Source organism: Urocitellus parryii, chromosome 11 (genome assembly GCF_045843805.1).
Source record: "Urocitellus parryii isolate mUroPar1 chromosome 11, mUroPar1.hap1, whole genome shotgun sequence".
Taxonomy (NCBI): domain Eukaryota; kingdom Metazoa; phylum Chordata; class Mammalia; order Rodentia; family Sciuridae; genus Urocitellus; species Urocitellus parryii.
Window position 1 is genome coordinate 20,727,994 of NC_135541.1, and position 22,472 is coordinate 20,750,465.

Here is a 22,472-nt window from a genome sequence, read left to right on the forward strand (position 1 = left end):
TCAAGAGACCCCGCCCCCTTTGCACCAGTGAACGCCTACTGGGCGGTGCTTCTATCTCGGAGCCAACGGAAAGGGTCAGGATTGAAGCAGGCCACGCCCCCAGGCATGGGCCCTGTTCCGATTTGTTCCGGTGCCAGGATCCGCGAGAAGATGACACATCGATTGGCTGACATCATCCGAAAGGCTGCAATCAGAGGGAGCCACTGGCGCTCTCGCGCGGTTTCTTCTGGGAGTTGTAGTCCTAGACGCTCCATTTCTGGGGTGGCCCGGTCCGGACTCCGCGTCCCAGAATCCCTTGCGCGAGTTCTGGAGCACTTCCGCCCTGTTGTGAAGTGGGTGTCTTGGTGGGTGAGTCCGGGTGGCGGGGCGGGGGCAGCTGAGGCTCAGGCACTGGGCTGGAAGCTTAGGAGGTGGTGGTGTTACAGGGGGCCGGGGAAGGAGAGCGGGGAGATAGAAGCGTAGGTGTGGGGTTGGCGGGTGAGGGGCGGCCAGAAGATGCAGCGTCCGGAGATGGGACGGGTCATAGAGGGGTCGGAGATGAGGAGGGACGTGGAGGGCCCTGGGAGTGAGGCGGGGGTTAGAAAGGTCTGTAGGGTAGGCGGCTGAGAGAGGTTTTGGAGGTGGGAGAGTCACTTGAGGGTCTGGAGAGCACAGAGGGGACGATAGAGGGTTCTAGGGCCCTGGCAAGAAGTGAAGATTAGAGGCCAGAGCTGGGAGCCCGACAGTAAAAATAGTTTCCTCTCCACCTACCCGTCTGGGACAAACACACGCAATTTGATATCCTCGATTGGTGGTTCCCTCTAGAACCCAGGGGCGGGGCGGGGGGCGGGGGACGGCTATTGTGTCCTGCCTAAACCTGCACTTTCCTTAGGCCTGATAGGAGTGAATGGCACCATCATCCACTTTACCTACCTGCCTGCCTCCTTACCTACCTGCTTGCTTCACCCGCTGGTTCATTCCACTTGCGTTCTTCCACATCCACGAATCTTTGAGTTTCTTTAATGTCTAGAATCTGCCCCTTTCTTGTCAGGGTATCTGCAGAAGCCTTCACCTTTTCACTTCCCCAGAATGGACAGATACATTGCAGCTGGTGTGATGTATTTAACCCACAAATCTGATTATACTTTCTCCTGCTTTAAAAACCATCACGTGTTGAATTAAGTCCATACAGTCTGATATTCTGGACCCTTCATAAACTCCCTTTGGCAGCGTAACCTTTGCTACAGGTTTATCAAGGTTTTCTGCGTGTCCTTGGCAGGCTATTTGATTTTCCACCATTATGTATGCTGTTCTCTCTACTTAGAATATATCCTTCCACCCAATTCTCTGCCAAGAGAACCACTCTTCCTTCAAGAACCAACTCAACTGTTACTTTGTTCAGTTCCTTTAAGCAGATTAAGTCATCTCCAACCTCCAGCTCCCATAACCCCTCTCACTGTATTGACCTCGTTTGATTTAATTATCTGTGACTTTTTTTTTTTTTTTTTTGGTCTTCCATTAGACTGAGCATGTCCAGGATGGGAACAATGTCTGAGTCATTTCATTTCCCCATTGCTTGCTCAGAGCAGTGAACTCTTGATATAAATCAAGTAAATCAGTAAATACTTGGTGAATGTGTGAATAGAGGCCATTGGGGGTAAGCTTTATTATGCTAGGCTTGAAGACTGCTACTTTCAGTGGATTTCCAGTGACATGAGATTTAGTCTTCTCCTGCCTGTTGGGTCTGGCTTTTGAAAGCTGAAGCCGATTCAATAGCAGTGGAAATTTAAGCTAGGGGTGCCAAATACATGGATTATGTGCTATCACATCCTCTTCCTGTGTCCCTGTCATGGCTAATTGGTCACAGCACATACTCCTGTGGATCTCATATTCCTCGGCACATTACTTGAGGCAGCCAGTTAAGTTGATTAAAATTGGTGCTTTAAATGACACCTATTTGCCATCCCTGGTTTAAATCCCTAACTGTGAGGTCAGCCTGTGTTATGCCACAGCTTGAGCCATTAGTCTAATGGACATGACATCCCTTGGGAGCCCTTTGTTTCTTTCTGTTGGAAGGTCCCATCCTAACATTCCTTGTGTGGGCTTCTCATGTTCACATCCAGGCTCTGCCTCCGGAGCCAAGGTGCTTCTCAGCTCCCTTGTGTTTGTAAAAGGATCCTGGTTTTGATGACCATCAGCACTTTTCCCTCATCACTTGGGAGAATCTGTGCTCTTTCTAGGTCTTCCTGGATATTGGAAGAGACCTTTCAGATCATCTAGTTGAAAGCTGGCAAAGTGGCAGCCTTCTGAATGAAGTCTGCCATCATACTTTATTTAATTCTCATGGTATTTGAAGCAGTTTTGAGTTGGTTGTTGTTTAAGTCAGCATTTGCATTTATATGACCAGAATATCTGACAAGAACAATTTAAAGGAGAAAAAGTTAATTTTGGCTCGAAGTTTGAGGGGTTCAGTTCACAGTCACCTGACTCATTGCTTTGGGCTTGAGTGAGGCAAAACACCATGGTGGAAGGGTGTGGCAGAGGAAAATAGCTCTGGAGTGGCAACCAGGAAGCAGAGAGGGAGGGAGCACAGGAGGGAGAGAGGCAGGGAGAGCGAGTGAAGAGTGCATGAGCTAGCTAGCTGGTCACCAGGATCAAAATATAAACCTCTGAGTCATGTCCCTAGTGACCTACTTTGCCCAGCCACACCCTACCTGGTTACCACCTGTTAATCCATATCAATGGATTAATTCACACAACTCATCATTTCACTTCTGAACAGTCTTGCATTGCCTCACACATGAGCTTTTGGGGTACACCTCATATCTAAATCATAACAGTTTTGACATTAAAAATCCAGAGTTCTAGCTTCTCTTGGAAAAGTTGGAAAGTATAGGAACACCCTGGGTCTATATTCCCCCTGGGCCTACCCAGTTCCCTTCACCCATTCACTCATTTGTGTTGCCAGGCCTCTGCAGCCAGTTAAACACATACCCACTGATTCTGATTTCCCTGCTATGCCTTGTTCTACCCCCATCACACTATTGAGCAAACCTGGGACAACTACTGAATAGGGCCAGACTGGTAAGCTGCAACCTGGATGGGCAGCTGCAGGAGCTTCCTGACTTGTTTGAAGTGACACGGCTGATAAGTGGCAGGAATGGAAGTAGAACCCCAGTCTACCTGCTTCTACCTTCATGGTCTTCTCTCCATACCATATCCTCAGGAATTTGGATGACTAGCAGACATAGGCAGCCATGTGATGTGGTTAAGAAAAGAGAACAGATGTGGGCCTGGGTCCGAGCTCTGCTATCCGGTGCCAGGATCTGTGAGAAGATGACATCTATTGGTTACTTGCTAGTTATGTAATCTTACATGAATCTTTTTTGTAGAGACAGAGTTTTCCTGTATGTTATTGAGGATATAGTGGAATCCTACTGTATGAGAGAATTACATTCTGAAATCTTCACAGAAGGTGAAAATCACATTTTGCCCTGAATCACAGCTTGAAAATCCTTTGGTAAGGAGCCATTTCAGAAGCCAATGCACTTTGAACCAGCACAGCTGGGTTTTCTTGCGTGAACCTTACAAGAAAAGAGTTGGCTTGTGTAGGGACTGTGCTGTATGAAAGATACTCCGGAGACTCATTCTCAGTGGACAGAGGCTTCAGAGAATTAAGATTTGCCCTGGGAGTAGCATAGTCATGGGTATCATCACCATGTGCCCACTCTGGAACAGATGTGGTGGATGGAACTGGCTGCACTATTGAATTATGCTCTTGCTCTCTTTCTGGTCTAAGTAGAAGTTACAGGTCCGTGGAATGCAGCTCAAACTCTCCACTTCCTTGCCTGGAAGAATGGGTGAGAATGTGAACGTGGAACACTTCGGCACTGGGCAAGTGTATACTCTTAAAGGTTGTTGATCCTGGGAGGGATATCCTGGATATTCCTGGGAAGCTCCAGAACTGAGGAATGGCCTCGTCCATTTCTTTAGGTTATCTGTGTGAGTCACCCTACTGTTGGCTGTTGACCTCCCTCTCCCCATAGTAGGCTGCTATCCATATTTGTCTAAGGAGTGGAAAAGGTTGAGTGTGGACCTTGTCTTTCTAATTTCTGTTTGAAACTAACCTTGGGAATTGCAAGTATTCCCAAAAGAAGGTACCAATTATTTGAGACTCAGGGCTTTGGGCCCTATAGGACTACCAGTTGCCTGTTGTGTTGCCTTTTTATACAAGAGCACAAATTTCTTTGCTTGCTTACTCATTGTTTCTTACTACACTGCAGCTTTCATGAATGCAGGGACTGTCTTTCCTAGCTCCTGGCAGATCTCTTCTAGCTCCCATTGCAGTGCAGGGTACACACTGGGTACTATGTGAATGCCTGGTGAGTTAGTTCTTGGGTGAGACAGTGACAGAAATGTGTTTAGACTTGTGTGCAGCAGTAAGGCTATGGTCTTAAAAAAATCATGAAAGGTTAATTCTTTTTTAAAAATTTTTTTAGTTGTACATGGACACAATATCTTTATTTTGTTTATTTTTATGTGGTACTGAGGAATGAACCCAGTGCCTCACATTTGCAAGGCAAGTGCTCTGCCACTGAGCCCCAACCCCAGCCCAGGTTAATTTTTTAATATAAACAAGGGACCCTCCATGGCTCCTTAGGCCCCCCAACCCCACCTTCTTGTGATGCTAGATGAAACCCAGGACTTCACATGTGCTAGGCAAGTGCTTTACTGCTGAGCTACATCTCCAGTCCCCATTTTTTGGGGGGTGGGGGTGGGGGTGAGGGTAACCGGGATTGAACTCAGGGGCACTCAACCACTGAGCCCAGCCCTATTTTCTATTTTATTTAGAGACAGGATTTCACTGAGTTACTTAGCACCTCACTATTGCTAAGGCTGGCTTTGAACTTGTGGATCCTCCTGCCTCAGCCTCCTGAGTTGCTAAGATGTGCCTGGCCGCCAGCCTCCTGAGTTGCTAAGATGTGCCTGGCCGCCATTAGGCTTTGATATACCAGATTTACCATTTTAATGGTAAAACTTTTTAATGGCCCCATGTTATGGTTTGGATATGAGGTGTCCCCCAAAGCTCATGCGTGAGACAATGAAAGAGTGTTCAGAGGTGAAACAATTAGATTATGAGAGCTGTAACCTAATCAGTGGATTAATCTGCACTGATGGATTAACTGGGTGGTAACTGTAGGCAGGCAGGGTGTGGCTGGAGGAAGTAGGTCACTGGGGGTGTGCCTTTGGGGTTTATATTTTGTCCCTAGTGAGCAGAGCTCTCTTTCTACTTCCTGATTGCCCTTTTCTGAGCTGGTTTTTTTCTGCCACACCTTTCCTCCAAGATGTTCTGCCTTACCTTGGGCCCAGAGCTATAGAATTGGCTGACTGTGGACTGAAACTTGTGAGCCAAAATAAACTATTTCTCCTCTAAGCTGTTCTTGTTGGGACTTCTGAATCATAGCAGTGAAAGGCTGACTGAAGGACCCTGTTTATCAAGTGCTGTTTTGGGCATTGTAGATACAGAATTGAGTAAGAATCATATTGGTCCTAGTAATACAGTCTAATGGGGTTGTCATATGTAGGAACAGGTAACTATAATAATGTAGGATAACATGTTGTAGAGGTATATACCAGCCACTTTGGGAACAGAGGATCAAGGAGGCAATTTTTGGAGAGTGGGGATGGGAGTGGGGCATGACAACAGCATGTGAAGGAACTCTAATCAAAGAAAGTGACGTTTGGGTTGGTACTGATGGATGACTAGGATGTTGCCAGGTAGCCATGAGTTGTTCTAGCTTCTTGCTAAGTATGTGGAGGTCTTTAAGATAAGCCTTTAGTTTTTAGCATGTTTATCATGCTGTTTGGGGCATTGTAGATACAGAATTGAGTAAGAATCATATTGGTCCTAGTAATACAGTCTAATGGGGCTTGTCATAAGTAGGAACAGCCCAGTCAGAAGGTCTAAAATATAAAATGCTACCCTCCCTTCACTCCATTTGGGAGCAGCCAATAGCCTCCTTTGAAGAGGAATGATTTATGTCATCTGGACTTGTCACAAAGAGCTCATTTTCTCAGACAATCCAGCATGGTGTCATGAGGGAGGCTGTAATCTCCTTGAAGACACATGTGCATACATCCCTCTAATACAATGTAGAAAGTGGTAAGTGTCATGGAGGGATGGAACTAAAGAGGAGAAAGGAAGTTCTTCTGGCATGAGGAGGAAGGTCATTTGTTCTTTATTTATTATGCACAGAAAGGCATTAGTTGTAATCCTTGCTTCATGACACACCATCGTCATTAAGCATTTATGACTTCATTGTGTCCTCTGTGCTGAGCACTGTACTAGAGCCTCTGAAACTTATGATCTGTAAGTAAGGTAGTTGCAGTAAAGGATGATCAGGTTCATGGAGGAGAAAACAAGGTGCTATGGAAGTTTGTGGCTGAGGATGGAATCTTGTTTCAGGGAATAGGGAAGGCCTCATGGAGCAAGTGCAGTTTAAGCAGAGACTTGGCTAGGCGAAGAAGAGGAAACTTCACAAAGGAGACCACAGCATAGGCAGGCTCCTAGAGCAGCAGGTTGTGGGAACTACAGGTTGCACAGCTGGAACACTCTGACTGGTGGGAGCTTGGGAAAGAGATGAGGTTGGAGACATGGGCAAGGTTTACATGGTCTCCTAAAGGTAAAGGAGATCATGGAAAGGAGTTTAGTAGGGAATTGACATGGTCATATTTTGACCTAGTCTGGTAGTTATACAGAGAACAAATCAGAGGTTGGGGTGGAGAGAGTGGGGGAGAGCCATTAGTTGAGAAGCTGATCAAGTGGAAGACTTGATGATTCTCTGGACTGAGGTGATGTTATTGGGGAGGTAGATGCCAAGTGGACACAGCTTGCTGATGAATTGGTTGGGGCATCTTGGAGAAAGAGGATGGTGAGGTTTCTGGTGTAGGTAACTTGATGGAAGGTGGTGCCTTCACTGCATGAGGAACTGCAGAAGATGGACAGGTTTGCAGGAGAAAATGAATTTTTTTGACCCATTGAATATTAGGTACCTAAGAAACACTCAAGTGGAAATGTCATGTAGATATTTGGATGTGGGGGGGCTGGAGATCTGGAGATAGTCCTGTCTGAAATTTGAGAGTCATTAGTTTAGAAATGCTAAATAATGACAAATGGATGGGGTGACCAGTGGGGAATGTAGAGAGGGATTTTGTGAGGAGAGCATCCTTAGAGCAGTGCCAAGTTTTAAGGCTCAGAATGAAAGGCCTTATGAAGGGGGTGACATTTGGAACCCAACTTGAAGGAATGTTAGACTTTGGACATGTGTAGAAGGGAAGAAGGGTAGGCCAGGTCATGGAGGCCTGGGTTGCTAGGCTGGGGCATTTAGGCATGTCCCAAAGGACTTAACACTGTGCTGTCTTCCTCCAAAGTGCTGCTGCTGGCGTGGTGCCAGATCATGGTCTCGCTTTCTGCCTGTGGGAAGGGAGCATCTCTTAGTGCCCAGGTGCCTTGCAAAGGTGGTGGAATGTGTGGGGGAAGTGAGCAAAGTGAGGCTTCTGAGTCCTCTCGCCCACTCACTTCTCTGTATTTTCTACCTTCACAGCCTTGGGGAATAGTCCTTCGCTCAGGAGACCTTTGAAGGATATACTCCAGACTCAGGAAGTCATTGGACAAGGACAGCCCATTTGACGTGAGGCATCCTGGCCAGAAGATGGCTGTGGCCCTGGAATCTGAGGCCCAGGCCTGTCCCAGTCCAGAGCCTGAAGACCTCCTTATTGTGAAACTGGAGGAGGACACATGGGGATCAGAATCCAAGCATCGGGAGAAGGACCATGACCTTGGCCCTGAGGCCTCCCGCCAGCGCTTCAGGCAGTTCCAATACAGCGATGCAGCTGGACCCCATGAGGTCTTCAGCCAGCTGTGGGCTCTCTGCTGTCATTGGCTGAGGCCAGAGGTCCGCCTCAAAGAGCAAATCCTGGAGCTGCTGGTGCTAGAGCAGTTCCTGACTATCTTACCCAGTGAGGTGCAGACCTGGGTGCAGGCACGCCATCCTCAGAGTGGGGAGGAGGCTGTGGCCCTGGTGGAGGATTGGCACCGAGAGGCCCGGGCTGCAGGACAGCAGGTGAGGCAAATAGTCTGTTCTCTGAGAAGCCAGCTGGGCAAGGCAGTGGGGCTGAGACTAGGTTAATAATTGCCAAAAATAATTCTTGAGCAACTGACATTTATTGATCACTGCTATATAGCAGGTGCTATTCTAATTGCTTTACATGTACTATTAGTCTTGTCAACAATTTAATAAGATAGGTGCTATCATTCTAATTTTACCAGTGAGGAAACAGAGGCAGAGAAAAGATAGGTAATTCGTTCTGGATCATACAGCTTCTAGATTTTGAACTTGGACATTCTGACTGTAAAGCCTGCACACCTGACCACTCCAAACTGCCTCCCAGTTGGTGCAGTGTTATGTTTCATGTTTTAGCACTATCTTTTTACATATGTGACCTCTCTGGATGCTTAGGGCAGTGATGTAAGTAGACAGAAATAGTATTATTGTTCTCACTTTATAGTTTGAACTAAGGCCCCAAAAGTCTGATGGCTCACTAGAGCCTCCACTCAGATCTTTGGGTTCCAGAGTTCCATTTTTCTTTCTACTACAGACAGATTGCTTCATCTGCAGTCTGTGGGAATTAAAATACCTCTCAGTTGTGAGGCTCAGATGAACTATTAAATGACATTTTGTGGGTGCTCATTGTGTATCAGACACTGTTCTAAGCTTTTTATATGTATCCCTCATCTAATCAACCCAGCAGTCTAATAAGGTAGGAACTAATAGGTTTCATTTTCCAAATAGGTTAACAGAAAGAGAGGTAAGTGATTTGTCTATATTTATATATAGCTAAATGGTAACGCTAAGAAAAGTGAAAGTATTGTGGATCTAACATTACAGTTTCAACAATTTATAGACAATGACAAATATGTGTGTGTGTGTGTGTGTGTGTGTGTGTATAAATAAAATTTTGCTATGACATGGATTTTGGATACTGCTTTGAAGTTGGCATATGTACAACAGGTCCTTGAGCTGGCTGTGTCTGTGTCATCCATCCAGAACACTCACCTAAATACAACCCTGTTGCTTTCCACTGGTTATAGTCAGAAATGCTTGGGATGTGCTAACCATACTTCACTGGGAAAGTTATAGGTTTGAGAATATATCCTTGTAAATGGCAGGGGCTTTCTTCACATTTAAACCATAGCATACTGAAAGATGCGAGTTCAGAGGAAGAACGAGTTAAGGTCTGTGGCTTTGCACTTGGGATTCCAACAGCAAATTCAGGAAATGGATTGAAAATACAAAGAGAATCTTAAAGTTACAGAATTAAGTATGAGAGTGTGTTAGTTTTAGTATATTTCCTTCTCATATTTCTTTTAAAGAATATAGCTATTTGTCTTAAATGGCAGTGAAAAAACAAAAGAAATTTTAGGACTTCAGAGCTGGTATATGTAGAACCTGATATCAAGAGATGAGAATTGTTTTAAATCTAGGTCTTTTTTGATTCTTCATCTGTAAAATCAGAGGGTTGGACTAGACCGAAGGTTCTCAGATTATTGCTCCTATGAGCTGACCAAAGGTTGAACTATTTCTAAGATTGAGAAAAGGAAGGTATTGGGTTGTATAATTCCATTCTTTTAGACTTATTATGATGCGTTTTAAGACCCAGATTGTTGTCTGTCCTTTATTATCCTTTTAATGTCCATGACACCTGTAGTGATGTCCTCTCTTTCATTTCTGATATTAGTAATTTGTGCCTTGAGCCTTTATTTTATTAGCCTGATTAAACACTTAACTGGTGTTACTATGTTTTCAAAGAACCAACTTTTGTTTTTTTGGATTTTTCTCTTCCTGTCTTTAATTTCATTGATTTATGCTCTCATTTTTAGTATTTCTTTTCTTCTGCTTATTTTAGATTCTTTTCTTTTTCTAGTTTCCTAAAATGAAATCTAGATTTTTGATGTTAGATCTTTCTTTTATCCTGATATATGCATATAGTGCTATAAATATCCCTCTAAGCACTGCTTTTGATGTATCCTACAAATTTTCATAAGTTATATTTTCATTTTCATTTAGTTCAAAATATTTTAAGATTCTCTTTGCTATTTCTTCATTGACCTGTGTATTATTTAGATATATGTTGTTTGATCTCCAAATATTTTGGGATTTTCCAGCTTTCTGTTGCTGATTTCTAGTTTAATTACATTGTGGTCTGAGAATAAGTGTTGTGTGATTCCATTCTTTTAGACTTATTATGAAGCGTTTGAAGACCCAGATTGTTGTCTGTCCTAGTGAATAAATGTTTCATGTGAGCTTGAGGAGAATGTGTATTCTGCTGTTGTTAGATGAAGTACTTTATAAGATGTCCGTTATATCTCTTCTATTTTATTCCATTCATGTGTCCTACTACCCTTGTAGTGCTGTTTAGTTCAATGTTGTCTTTGTTAATTTTCTGCCTGCTGGTTCTGTCCTTTCATGGAGGGGTTTTAAAGTCTCCTACTGTAGTCATGGATTAATCTATTTCTCCTATAGTTCTGTCAGTTTTTTGCCTCACATATGCTTTGTTAGGAGCATTCAGGACTAAGTGAATGTGTATCTTTATGTGCAATAAGTATTGTTACTTTTTCTTAGGGTACTGACCTTTGTATCATTTTGTAATGCCACTCTTTATCCTTGGTAATTTTTCTTGCTCTCAAGTCTGCTGTGTCTGAAATTAATATAGCTTTCCTCACTTTCATTTGATTAGTGTTAGCTTGGTATATCTTTTTCCATTCCTTTACTTTTTATCTCTGTGTATCCTGTAGACAACATATAGTTGGATCTTGTTTTTAGATGCAATGAAACAATCTGTATTTTAATTGGTACATTTAGAATAATAATATTTGAGGTGATTAGTGATATAGTTAGGTTAATATTTTAAAGATTCATATCTGACTGGTTCTGATACTTAATATTCTTTTCAGACTGTGATTTTTATGCTTTGTAATTTTTGTTGTTGCAAGGGGGACATGGGGTACTGAATAAAAGGAACCATTGTAAATAGGCCTTTCATAATGTGATAAAGTGTCAGGAGAGCAGGAAGCATGCTGTTGTTCTATGATTAGGTCTCAGTCCTGTGGTGAGCCTGTGCCCTGGACTCTGAACTTCACCAGTGCTTCTCAGGTTCTTTTCCCTGAGGAGACTTCATTTGGGTGTTTCTCATCTGCATGTGGAACAATAGAGGGAGCTGAAGTTGGATATTTCCTTTTTGTAAGTTAGGTTAGACTCTGGTAAACTAGTTTATCCTGAGGGCAGGCCTGGTTAAGAAGAACAGAGTGTGCTGGCATATGTTAGAATGGTTCTTTTCCCGTACTCTGCCAAAAGCTGGAGGCGATTTTTCTCTTTACTTTCACTGTGAGGACCTGGAGCAGCTCCTGGAGGTAAAACTCATAAAAAGTACACGTGTCCTCTCCCCTCCATGACGGGTGCCCTCGGGCTTTTACTCTCAGAGTTGTCTACACTGAGCCTTCAGCAGTTCATCAATTACAGATTAGTTTTTCCTGCCTGGCACTATTCCAGCAGAGATTTCTGCTCAGATAAGTTGTGATCTCTGAATACACCTGTCTGATTTCTCCAATTTTGAGGGTAGTGGTGTGCCTTGTGACTCACTTCTCTGATGGATCTAAGAAGACTTATTGATTTTTCAGTTTGTTCAGCTTATAACCTGTTGTTGAGATGAAGTGGCAACTTCTCAGCTCTTATCACTGGACTAGAAACAAGAGGTCTGACTGAGTTTTTGCCCCCTCATTGTCATTTGAAGCTACTTTTTTCTATGTCTACAATGATCATCCCTGGCATCAAAATCTTTGCTTAGGGATAGTAATTGAAGGAACTGGGGCTGAAAACAAAGATTGTTCTTGAGGCTGGGTGCAGTGGTGCATGCCTGTAATCCCAGCAACTGGGGAGGCTGAGACAGGAGGATCACGAGTTCAAAGCTAGCCTCAGCAACTTAGCAAGGCACTAAGCAACTCAGCGAGACCATGTCTCTAATTAAAATACAAAATAAGGTTGGGGATATGGCTTATTGGTTGAGTGCCCCTGAGTTCAATACCCTGTACCAAAAAAAAAGGATTGTTCTTGAGTTCAGTCACATAATTTTCCATTATAATTATAACTACTTAAAAACAAAAAAGACTATTTTCATGCTTATTAATTTTTTGAATGTCACAAACATTGTATGTAATTTCTATCTGAGTCAAAAATACTTTGAATAGTGGAAGCCCAGTGTTAAACAAGCCAGTGCTCATTTAATGGTATAAATATTGGTCTTTTTATTGAAGTCAATCTAAAGGCTTTCATCTCATCATACTTGAAGCCCTCTTCAAATCTTAAAAAGCCTATTAACTCCTGGATCACAGTCATACTCAAAGCCACATTGTCTGCCTTATCAAAATGGGTCTTATTGAATTGGTGATTGGGAATTTCAATTGTCTGTGTGTAGGAACTAGAGTTTTGTGCAGAAGAGACCAGGTCCTCAAAGGCGGTTCAAGAATCTCAGAGCCTCAAACTACAGCCAGCAGATCCCTGGCCTGAGGGACAGGCCCAGAAGCAGTGTATGAAGAACACTTGCCCAGACCTTCCCAAGCATCTAAGTGCCAAGATGGCACCACGGCCCTTGAAAGAGAATGGTGAGTACCAAGAATCTGGGAACACCAGGGAATAACGACTTTTCTCTCAAGGTAGAGGGTTGGGTTGGGCAGTAGGGAGTAGTGTTCAGGGAGGACGATCATAGAGAATTAAAGGCAGGGGGTAGGATGGTGCCTAATGGGACACACATAATGGAAGGCAAGAAGGCACTGTCAGAGGAGGGTGTTTGAATGGTGCCAGCATGCCTACTACATATATAGGCTGGACTGGGACGGGTGGTGAGCACAAGTGCTCAGGGTTAGGTCTCACCTGTGCCACATTACCCAAGGCAGCCGAGGAGCTGCATGCCCTGGAGGGAAGGTAAAAGGTGATCTCTGCACTGGCTATGGGAATAGCCTTAGTTTGATCCATGTCTGACCTTTGGAAAACTAGATCTGAAGGGAGGTGGATTTTAGGGAACTAGAACTTAGGTTTCCAAGACTTTTTCTTTTCCTCAGCTGTCCTTACTCCTCGAGTCCCTACTGTCCCAAAGATGGGGAGTGTTGGAGATTGGGAAGTGACCGCTGAGTCCCAGGTAGGCTCTTTTTTTATTCTCCCTTCCTTCCATGGCTACTGCTGTGCTCTCACCCTTCATTGCTCCTCTTTTGTCTGTGGCCTCCCCCCAACTAAGGGGATAAGGCACAGGGTGTTAGCCTTTGCTCCCTCTACCCTGTACTGGGCCTCTCCTTGGTCTTGTTGCTACGTGTGATGCTAGTCCCATACCTGATGCCCTGTATTTCCTTGATCTTTCCTGGGGTCTGGCAGGGTTCTCAGGCCATTTTAAAGGATCAGTGATATTTGAGGTCCTTCTTTTCATGCATTTCACAGGAAGCCCTGGGCCCTGGCAAACATGCTGAGAAGTTCTGCAAGGACCCCCGGGGAGACGACTGTGGAAAGAGTGTGTGCCTGGGTAAGGAAGAACATGCCCTGCCCCAGGGTGTAAGATGCCAGTTTTCTGGTACACTCAGTTTCCTAAGAGTTGTCTGCTACTCCTTTAAGAGAGAATCATAGCTCTGTGATCTCTGGATTTTCTGAGGTTGGAAGAAGGCTTGGTCCTTGTAGTCAACATTATAAAGCAGGGAGAGTACACCTGGAGAGAGGCTAGCAGGGCGGTTTCTCAGAGCTTTCCCTGTTGGCACTCATTACCTCCAGCACCTCAGTACATTCACCATGGGATGGCAGCTCTGTCTAGCCTGCTGCCTGAGAAATCTCATCTTTTCCAACCAAATGAGATCTGCCTCTTAGGGCAGACTCAAGTGAATTAAGCCCATGAAACCCGTATTAAACCACAGTGAGAAAAAAGTATCACCCGCCTTAGAATACTTGAAGCTCACGGGACAACACAGACTTCTTTCTCTGTAAGTTCATCTGCATGAGAAACCAAATAATAATAAGCCATTTCCCCTGGGATCACTTGGGGGGACTTAGACACTGACTGGGTGAAACAGACTATGATAGGTCTGCTTTAGTTAGATATTAGAAGCTTATTGTCTACTTGCTTCACAGAGGAGCCCCCCCCAGCCCCCACTTTTTTAATACATAATATCTGGTGGAATTAGTGTGTTAAAGGAACCAACTTTGGGAAATGCTGAATTAGATTGCCCTCAAGCCTCTTTTTAGATGTAGTTTTCTTCAAATATTTATTTTAATTAAAGACTTCAGGGATGGGAGCTGTTGTAATAGTAGTCCTTTAAACATAGCTAACTGAAATAGGAGGACATTTATTTTCTCCCATTATTACAAGTCCAGAGGAGGAAGTGTTCCAACCATAGGACACACTAGTTCAGCATGGCCCTGATGGACCTGCATCCTTTCTGCCATCCTCAGGATGGCAGAAAAAAAGGTTTTGTGGAATGAGTCACGTTTCTTAGCAAGAGAGTGACTCACCGCACGCATACACATAGAATCCTTTCTCCAACAATGGAATTCATTCTGATGAGGCCAGTTTAGGCCACGTGTCCATCTGTAGACCAGTTATAGTCACTCTTTTATATATTTCAAAACAATAATAAGAAAAAAGGAAATGAACAAAGCCATCGTGTTACTTCTTGTTATTTCTATTACTTCTCCTCAACCCTTCAGACATGTTAGGGGATTAGCATGGGAATCTCTCAGAAGCCTCTTGGGGAAAGGATATAAGTTTCAGGGACATTTTGGACAAATACAGTGTTCAGCAGGTCATTTCTACTCAGTCATTTCTCTTCTTCATTTTGTGTAGGAGTTCCTGTTTCAAAAGCAAGTGTCACTTCCCAGCAAGAGCAAGGACCAGAATTTTGGGGTCTAAGTCCTATAAATTCTGGGAAAAGGAACACTGCTAATTATAGCCTGGATAATGAACAGGCAAAACCAGCCCAGGCATCGGCCTGGAGGGACTCAGGGGCTTGGGAAGAACAGTGCCAGTGGGATGTGGAGGACACAAAGGTGTCAGGTGTCCACTGGGGTTATGAGGAAACCAAGACCTTCCTGGCAATTTTGAGTGAGTCTCCTTTCTCTGAAAAGCTCCGGACTTGTCATCAGAACCGCCAGGTGTACCGGGCTATTGCAGAGCGGCTAAGGGCACGGGGTTTCCTGCGGACACTGGAACAATGTCGCTACAGAGTCAAAAACTTGCTCCGGAATTATCGGAAAGCCAAGAGCAGCCACCCTCCAGGAACATGCCCCTTCTATGAGGAGCTGGAGGCCCTGGTGAGGGCTCGGACAGCCATCAGAGCCAGAAATGGCCCAGGAGAGGTAGTAGCACTCCCCAGGCTGGGGGATAGTGACGCAGAGATGGATGAGCCGGAGGAAGGGGGCTGGGAGCCTGAGGAAACAGCAGAAGATTGTAATGGTGCTGGTCTAGCTACTGATGGGTCTGTCCAGAGGCCCAGGATTCCAGGGGGCCGAGCTCTGCTCCAGAGTCGTATTGGTAAGAACTTGGGGATTTGACCATGTAGATTGCAACCCTGCCACTAGCCAACCAGCCAGGCTGCTGCTCCTGAGGTCAGGGCTCAGACTGTGAATCTGGATTGATGACACTAGAGTAGGGTATAAGCTCCTTGGGTCACCCTCAGACTTTCACCCTCTTCTCCCGTGACAAGGTCTTCTTGCTCAGAATTTTCTTAGAGAAGCAAACACTTTTAAAGTTTGACCTTGAAGAGAGAGTCCAGTATTTTCCCAAGTGTCACAGGTAATATGGAGATGATCATTGGTGTCACATTAGTGGACTTTTAATTCTAATAGTACGTATTCCTCTTAATGTGTGAGTACATCAACTTGTGATTTCACAGATAGTGAATTTAGGCTTTTAAAGAAAAATGTTGCAATATCGAACAGATATAACAGAAATCAGGCTCTGCTTGAATAGTCATTGTGTGACAGACACCCAGTCATTGTAAAGGTGAAAACATGGAAGCCTAAGAGATGAAGCATGTTACCTAAAGACACACAGAAGAGGTATGAGGAGAGCCTGTGGCTCCTGCTTGCTAGTTGCATATGGTTTTCCTTCTCCTGTGCTGCCTCCCTGGGCTACATCACTTACCAGCAGAGGAGCTGAGATTAGACTGTCTCCTTTTTATTCTTCCACAAGAGAGGAAAAGGCATCTGCAGTTGGACTCTATTGCATGATCATTTGAAATCTACTGATACCTCTGATGATCAGGGATTATTAGCATCAACGCTTTGTTAAAGGGGAGTTCATAAAGGAAATAGCAGATATGTATTGACTGGATGTGGGGAGAATCTCATGAATCCCAGGTACCAGTCAGCTGAAGCCAAGGGATTGATAATTGATATAGTACGACCATCTAAGTGTGCCCCTTCTGCAAGTCTCAAGGTGTTAATAGGATCTTCTAGAAGTGATGGAGTAGGGTATTCTGGCCAACTTTTCCAGAATAATCCTGAGAAGCACTGGTATATTTCTGGGCATCTGAACAGTTTCTGAGATGCTGGTGATCTAGGTGGTTAGAGGGCAGGCGACCCCAATCTCTGAAGACCTAGGCAATCTCCTTAAATCTAATGCCTCTGAACTCTTCTCTCCTGACAGCAGGTGTGCACTGGGGCTATGAGGAGACCAAGGCCTTCCTGGCAATTCTCAGTGAGTCCCCATTCTCTGAAAAGCTTCGCACCTGTCACCAGAACAGCCAGGTGTATCGGGCCATTGCAGAGCGGCTATGTGCACTGGGCTTCCTGCGGACACTGGAGCAGTGTCGCTACAGATTCAAAAACCTCCTTAGAAGCTATCGGAAAGCAAAGAGCAGCCACCCACCAGGGAAGTGCCCCTTCTATGAGGAGCTGGACTCCCTGATGAGGGCTCGGACTTCAGTCAGGGCCATGGAGACTGTTGGGGAGGCCACAGGTCTCCCCAGGTCTGGGCAGAGAAGTACTAAGGTTGATGACCAGGAGGACTGGGATGAGACAGCAGATGAAGCTGTCATCAAACCACCAACCCCACATCCTAAAACTCCAGACACAGGTAAGCTGGGAGGCACTGGATATCTACAAAGTCCGTAGGCATGTGGAAAGTGGGGGGCCAGGCTTGATATCGTTTTTGTTTCTAAGCTAAAAAGAATGGGATTGAATAAGAAAAGAATTTGTGCTTTGCTCTGATTATTATCTGTGGTTTAGTGTGAACCCCCAAAGGAGGTGGTTAGTCTTGCTTATACTGGGATACATCTGGCCAGTTACAGAATTGATTCAATCTTGTATGACATGAGGATCCACTGAGTGTACTAGGAGGAGGCAAGTGTTCATTGTGGAGTATTGAGATCGGGGAGCTGGCAGGGAAGCTGACTGGCCAGCAGCTGGTTTGGGCCTTATGGTTCTCTTGGTGGGGTTACCAAGTCCCAGACTGTGTTCATCAGTTTTGCAGGATTAGAAACACTTGCAGGGCTGGGGTTGCAGCTCAGTGGTAGAGCGTTTGCCTAGGTAAACCACATAAAAATAAATAAATAAAATAAACGTATTGTGTATGTCTGCAACTAAAAATATTTTTAAAAAAGAGAGAAGTTTTAGAAACACATGCATGCACAAAAACTTGATCATTTCATGTTAGTCACATTTCCACCAGGTGAGACATGATACAAATTCATGGTAGCCACATTCACAATTCACATGACACGGATACATAAATAAATGCTAACTAATGAATTAACAGAACCTCCATTTCTGTCCATTCTTTCAGGCTTTGAGTTGAGGCATGAGGATGACATTTCAGAGCAGGACATTTTTGAGCATTTGCCTGGAGCCTTATCAAAGTGTAGCACTGAGGCTGTTTGCCACCCTCATGACTGGGAAGAAGACAGTGACAATGAAAACGAAGGTGAAGGGGTGTGGGGAGATCCTCCACAGGAACAGTGGGAAGAGAGTTCCTCTGAGGAGGACTTGGAAAAACTCATTGACCATCAGGGCTTGTACCTCGCAGAGAAACCCTACAAGTGTGATACATGTGTGAAAAGCTTCAGTAGGAGCTCCCACTTCATCGCCCACCAGCGGACCCACACAGGGGAGAAGCCCTACAAATGCCTGGAATGTGGAAAAAGCTTTAGTGACCGCTCCAACCTCAGTACCCATCAGAGAATCCACACTGGAGAGAAGCCCTACAAATGCCTTGAATGTGGGAAAAGCTTTAGTGACCACTCTAATCTCGTCACCCACCAGAGAATCCACACTGGGGAAAAGCCCTATAAATGTGGGGAATGTTGGAAAAGCTTCAACCAGAGCTCAAACCTTTTGAAGCATCAGAGAATCCACTTGGGAGGAAGTCCTGATTTGGGAGGAAGTCCTAACCAGAGTAGTGAGCCTGGGGAGAGCCTCGGCCAGAGCCCCTATCTGGGTGCTACCTGGAAGGATTCCACAGAGGAGACCTCGGAACAGCCTCACAGTGTCAGTACCAGCTTGAGCTCTCCTGGGCCGCTCGCTGCCAACTCTGGGGAGAAACTGTATCAGTGCTCAGAATGTGGGAGGCGCTTCTCCAAGAGCTCCGCCCTCATTAGTCACCAAAGAATCCACACGGGAGAGAAGCCCTACGAGTGTGCTGACTGTGGAAAGAGCTTCAGCAAGAGCTCCACCCTGGCCAACCACCAGCGAACCCACACGGGGGAGAAGCCATACAGGTGTGCGGACTGTGGGAAGTGCTTCAGCGAGCGCTCCAAGCTCATCACACACCAGAGGGTGCACACCGGAGAGAAGCCCTACAAATGCCTCGAGTGTGGAAAGTTCTTCCGGGACCGTTCCAACCTCATCACTCACCAGAGGATTCACACAGGAGAGAAGCCATACAAGTGCAGAGAGTGTGGGAAATGCTTCAACCAGAGCTCCAGTCTTATCATTCACCAGAGAATCCACACTGGGGAGAAGCCCTACAAGTGCACGGAGTGTGGCAAAGACTTCAACAATAGCTCCCACTTCAGCGCCCACCGGAGAACACACGCCGGAGGGAAAGCATCTTAGGAGACCTCTCCCCAGTGGATATGTGTATATCCAAATCTCAAGATCCTGAGATGGACACTAGAGAGAAACCTTGTAATTTTTAAGCCTGGGGTATACCCAGGGAGTAATCTTGGTAAAAATCCAGGTAATTCAGAGGTGAATTACTAATACTAAGGATCCAGAGTTGAAGGCACTTTGTTTCTCAAAGTAATTTGTTTTTCTCCTGTTAAAACCTACACAATCCTCAGGCTATCCTTATATTTGTTTTGTAAGAGCTTTATCAATATATGAGCCAGAATGGTAACTTAGGGGATTAGAGTTACATCAGTGGCCCTGACAGCGCGTCATTTGCTCAGAGGCCTTCACACTGTCCATGTGTACACACCCCATCAGAGAAACTTCTCATATGCGGCAGTTTGCATTTGGGGCACGTCCCTATGGGAAAACCTTGAGACTGGTGACAGAGGAGCATAACTGAGAATCAGTGACGTAGAGTAGTCCACTGTGAACCCAATGGAGTAGGAACAACAATAACATCATTAAAAAATCCTTATTTTGTATGATAGCATAAATAGCCAGTATTTACTGAGCATTTGCTTTGTGGCAGGCTCTATGCTAGGTACTTTGTGGACATCATCTCATTTAGTCCTCACTTCAGCTCCAGGAGATAGCAACTGATTTTCTCCTCATTTCCCAGAAGAGAAAACGGAGGCCTGGGAAAGTTAGTAACTTGCATTGGTCACACATCTGAAAGTGAGAGAGGGAGGATTCAGCCAGATGTATCCCCAGAATCTGAAGTGCTCCCAGTGCTCCACTGAGTTCCCTTTTCTAGTAGGGCAGCTAACACAGATGTCAGGATCTCAAAATGTGATGATTACTTAATGAATTTACCTTTTAACAAATAAAGAAGCTGAGAATTCCTAAAGATGAGTGGACCTGAATGTTCATAATGGAAAAGTGTTTTGAGCACGGCTGAACTGTTGTCAAAGACTTGATGGGAGTTTCCATCTTTATAGTCACAGGGTGAGAGAGGTGGGTGGGTTGAGATGGGGAAAATATGAAGCCAAAGTGATGCTTCTTCCAGTGAGATAGTGCTTCCAACAAGGGACACCACTTTAGTTACACACTGATTGAGGAAGTAGAGTTTAAGTCTCCTTTTTGGGGGTCAGTCTCACTTCTCATTATATAGGTTAAATCTCCTGGAACCTAGAAAGCTCCCTCCAGCACTCACCCCTGTGTTTTGCCTGCTGAGAGCCCTTTAATTTTTGGTGTGGCAGAAGCTTTATTCCTCTGCCAAAACTGATGTGGAAGAAGTTGATTTTTGTACTGAGTGGGCTTTGAATGCAGTTCCACGTTCTAGGTTCACAGATCCAATTTATCCTGAGCCCTGCTATCCCGTGCTTATCCATGCAGGTCAGTCTCACACAGGCTGAGAAGTTCACACAGGATTTTCTCATTTGTATCACGTAGGCACCAAGAGTTTCCTCTTAGAAGGGTTTTAAAGTGTTGACCAAGGACTTTGGTTTCCATAGGATTTTAAAAGGCAGTCCTTCTCCTGACATCTGCCTATGATATTGGAATACCATTCATCCCCTTGAAGTTTCTGGAAACTTCACTGTGGAAGCAAGCTAAGCTCTATGTGAACCATCCCCTCCCTGGTTCCCTTTCCTTCACTTTATCTTTGAGGGGAGGGGTTGTGGAATGGGCCCTGGATTGAAACCAGTAGATGTCAGTAAATTGCAATAAGTTAACAATATGAAGAGCACCAATAGGGGCTGAAAGGAAGTGTCACAGTGGAGAGAAAGGAGTTCCTTGCTCTGGAATTGCTATTCCAATACAAGTGGAATCACTGTGTTGTGTAATAGTGATTCAGGGAACAGGTAAGTGACCATAAACTTCTTAGTACTACTGGGGTATAAAGTGGGTGGGGGAGTGGTGGGGCAAGGTCATAAATGACATCATGTATGAGTGGAGCTTGGATACCAGGTGACATGTTCAGATATGCATTTTCAAAATCCAACAGCTGACTAGAACTTGGGTATGCTGCACTTAGAGCTGCCGCGGGGTGCCATGGCAGTATCTCAGAAGGCAAGGATTAGACCACAATAGTAGTTACCCTGAAGTTGAGGGGATGCATTTTAGGGCTTCAGGGTGGACTTGAGGAGAGCAGGGGAAAGTTGGAATGCCTTAGAGTGTGTTATCACTCAGTAGGGACATGAGGAGCAGATGCAGGTAGTGCAGGAGGGAAGATATCCTAAGTTACTGGGACATTTTGACATGTGCCTAATGGACATCCAGGTGAGGATGTGCATTATATCTCTGGGCCTGAAGTGAGGGGACCTAGAGTAATACCTGTGTTCATGTGGTAATTAATGAGAAAGAGATTATGCTCAAAAGTCAAAAAAGTATTGGGCTGGGGTTAGGACTTAGGAAGCACCAAAATGGGGAGGAAGGTGCCCTCAGAGGAGATGTGGACCACTCTTCACTCTCAATCCTGTTATCTTTTGGATGCCGGCTCCAAATTCTTAGTCCTGAGCTTTCTGGAAACTTCACTGTGGAAGCAAGCTGAGCTCTATGTGAAAGTGAGATACCCTCTCCTTCTTTGAGTATTATTCTTTCCACTTCTCTGGGGACTGTGCCATTGTCTCCTGTTGCCAGTGAACAGTTTTGCTGTTGATTATCTATCTGCTCCTTTCTTCCAACTTGGAACCGTAGGCTCTGCCGTGAAGGTGAGGGCAGCATGGGCCAAGAGAGAACAGTGGACCCAGGTGGTCTCGCTCCCTCCCTATGTGACGTTTCCTCTGGAAGAAGCATTCTTTCAGATGTTGGTCAGTGTTCAGGTCCTGACCCTGCCCCTTGCTGGGGCACCCATGTGTCTTCCAGCAGGTCTTTGCTGCTTTACACCTTTGCTTTTAGGAAGTACATTCACTCCACAGAACTGTGGACCATTCCTCAGCCCCCTGGCCATGGGTCACACCCTGGTTATGAGAAACTGAAGGAACAAATTCTTCCCCCAGAGGATGTTGTGTGTGAGCTGCTAAAGGTGAGATCCTTCACCCCAAGAAGGGCACTCGCTCCTCTGCCTTGATCAAGAGGTACTGGAAAGTCACTTAAGGCCTCCCGTTCTACAGACTCATTAGGATGCAGCAGGCTCAAGGAAACGTGGGCCAGGGCTGCTTTAGATGCCTGGTTTTACTTAGTCCCACCCTCACCCTGAATCTACTGTTCCCCATACACACTCCCCAATGCAGTGTAAAGCAACTGAGCCCCACCATTCTAAAAAAGTAGAGTCAGGACCCTTGGGCAGCCCTTCTCCCTACCTCATCCTGTCTCTGGGCAGGGAGGGTTACTCTGCCTGAAGGCTGCAGAGGA

At 45.2% G+C, this 22,472-nt stretch overlaps 1 protein-coding gene across 3 annotated transcripts; it reads left to right on the forward strand.

The window, feature by feature from the left end:
* The first annotated feature begins 306 nt into the window (after positions 1-306).
* Positions 307-19,975, forward strand: Zscan20 (zinc finger and SCAN domain containing 20). 3 transcript variants are annotated; one of them, XM_026406859.2, is made up of 8 exons: positions 307-332; positions 7,584-8,102; positions 12,511-12,697; positions 13,154-13,230; positions 13,524-13,605; positions 14,914-15,600; positions 16,717-17,145; positions 17,854-19,975. In XM_026406859.2, exons 2-8 carry the CDS (start codon positions 7,692-7,694, stop codon positions 19,119-19,121), a joined length of 3,141 nt encoding a protein of 1,046 aa, XP_026262644.1. In that variant the 5' UTR covers positions 307-332; positions 7,584-7,691; the 3' UTR covers positions 19,122-19,975. The 3 variants fall into 3 exon arrangements, with proteins under 3 accessions (XP_026262644.1, XP_026262643.1, XP_026262645.1); XM_026406858.2 differs by having other exon boundaries at positions 311-348; XM_026406860.2 differs by having other exon boundaries at positions 311-348; positions 16,720-17,145.
* Positions 19,976-22,472: the final 2,497 nt, after the last annotated feature.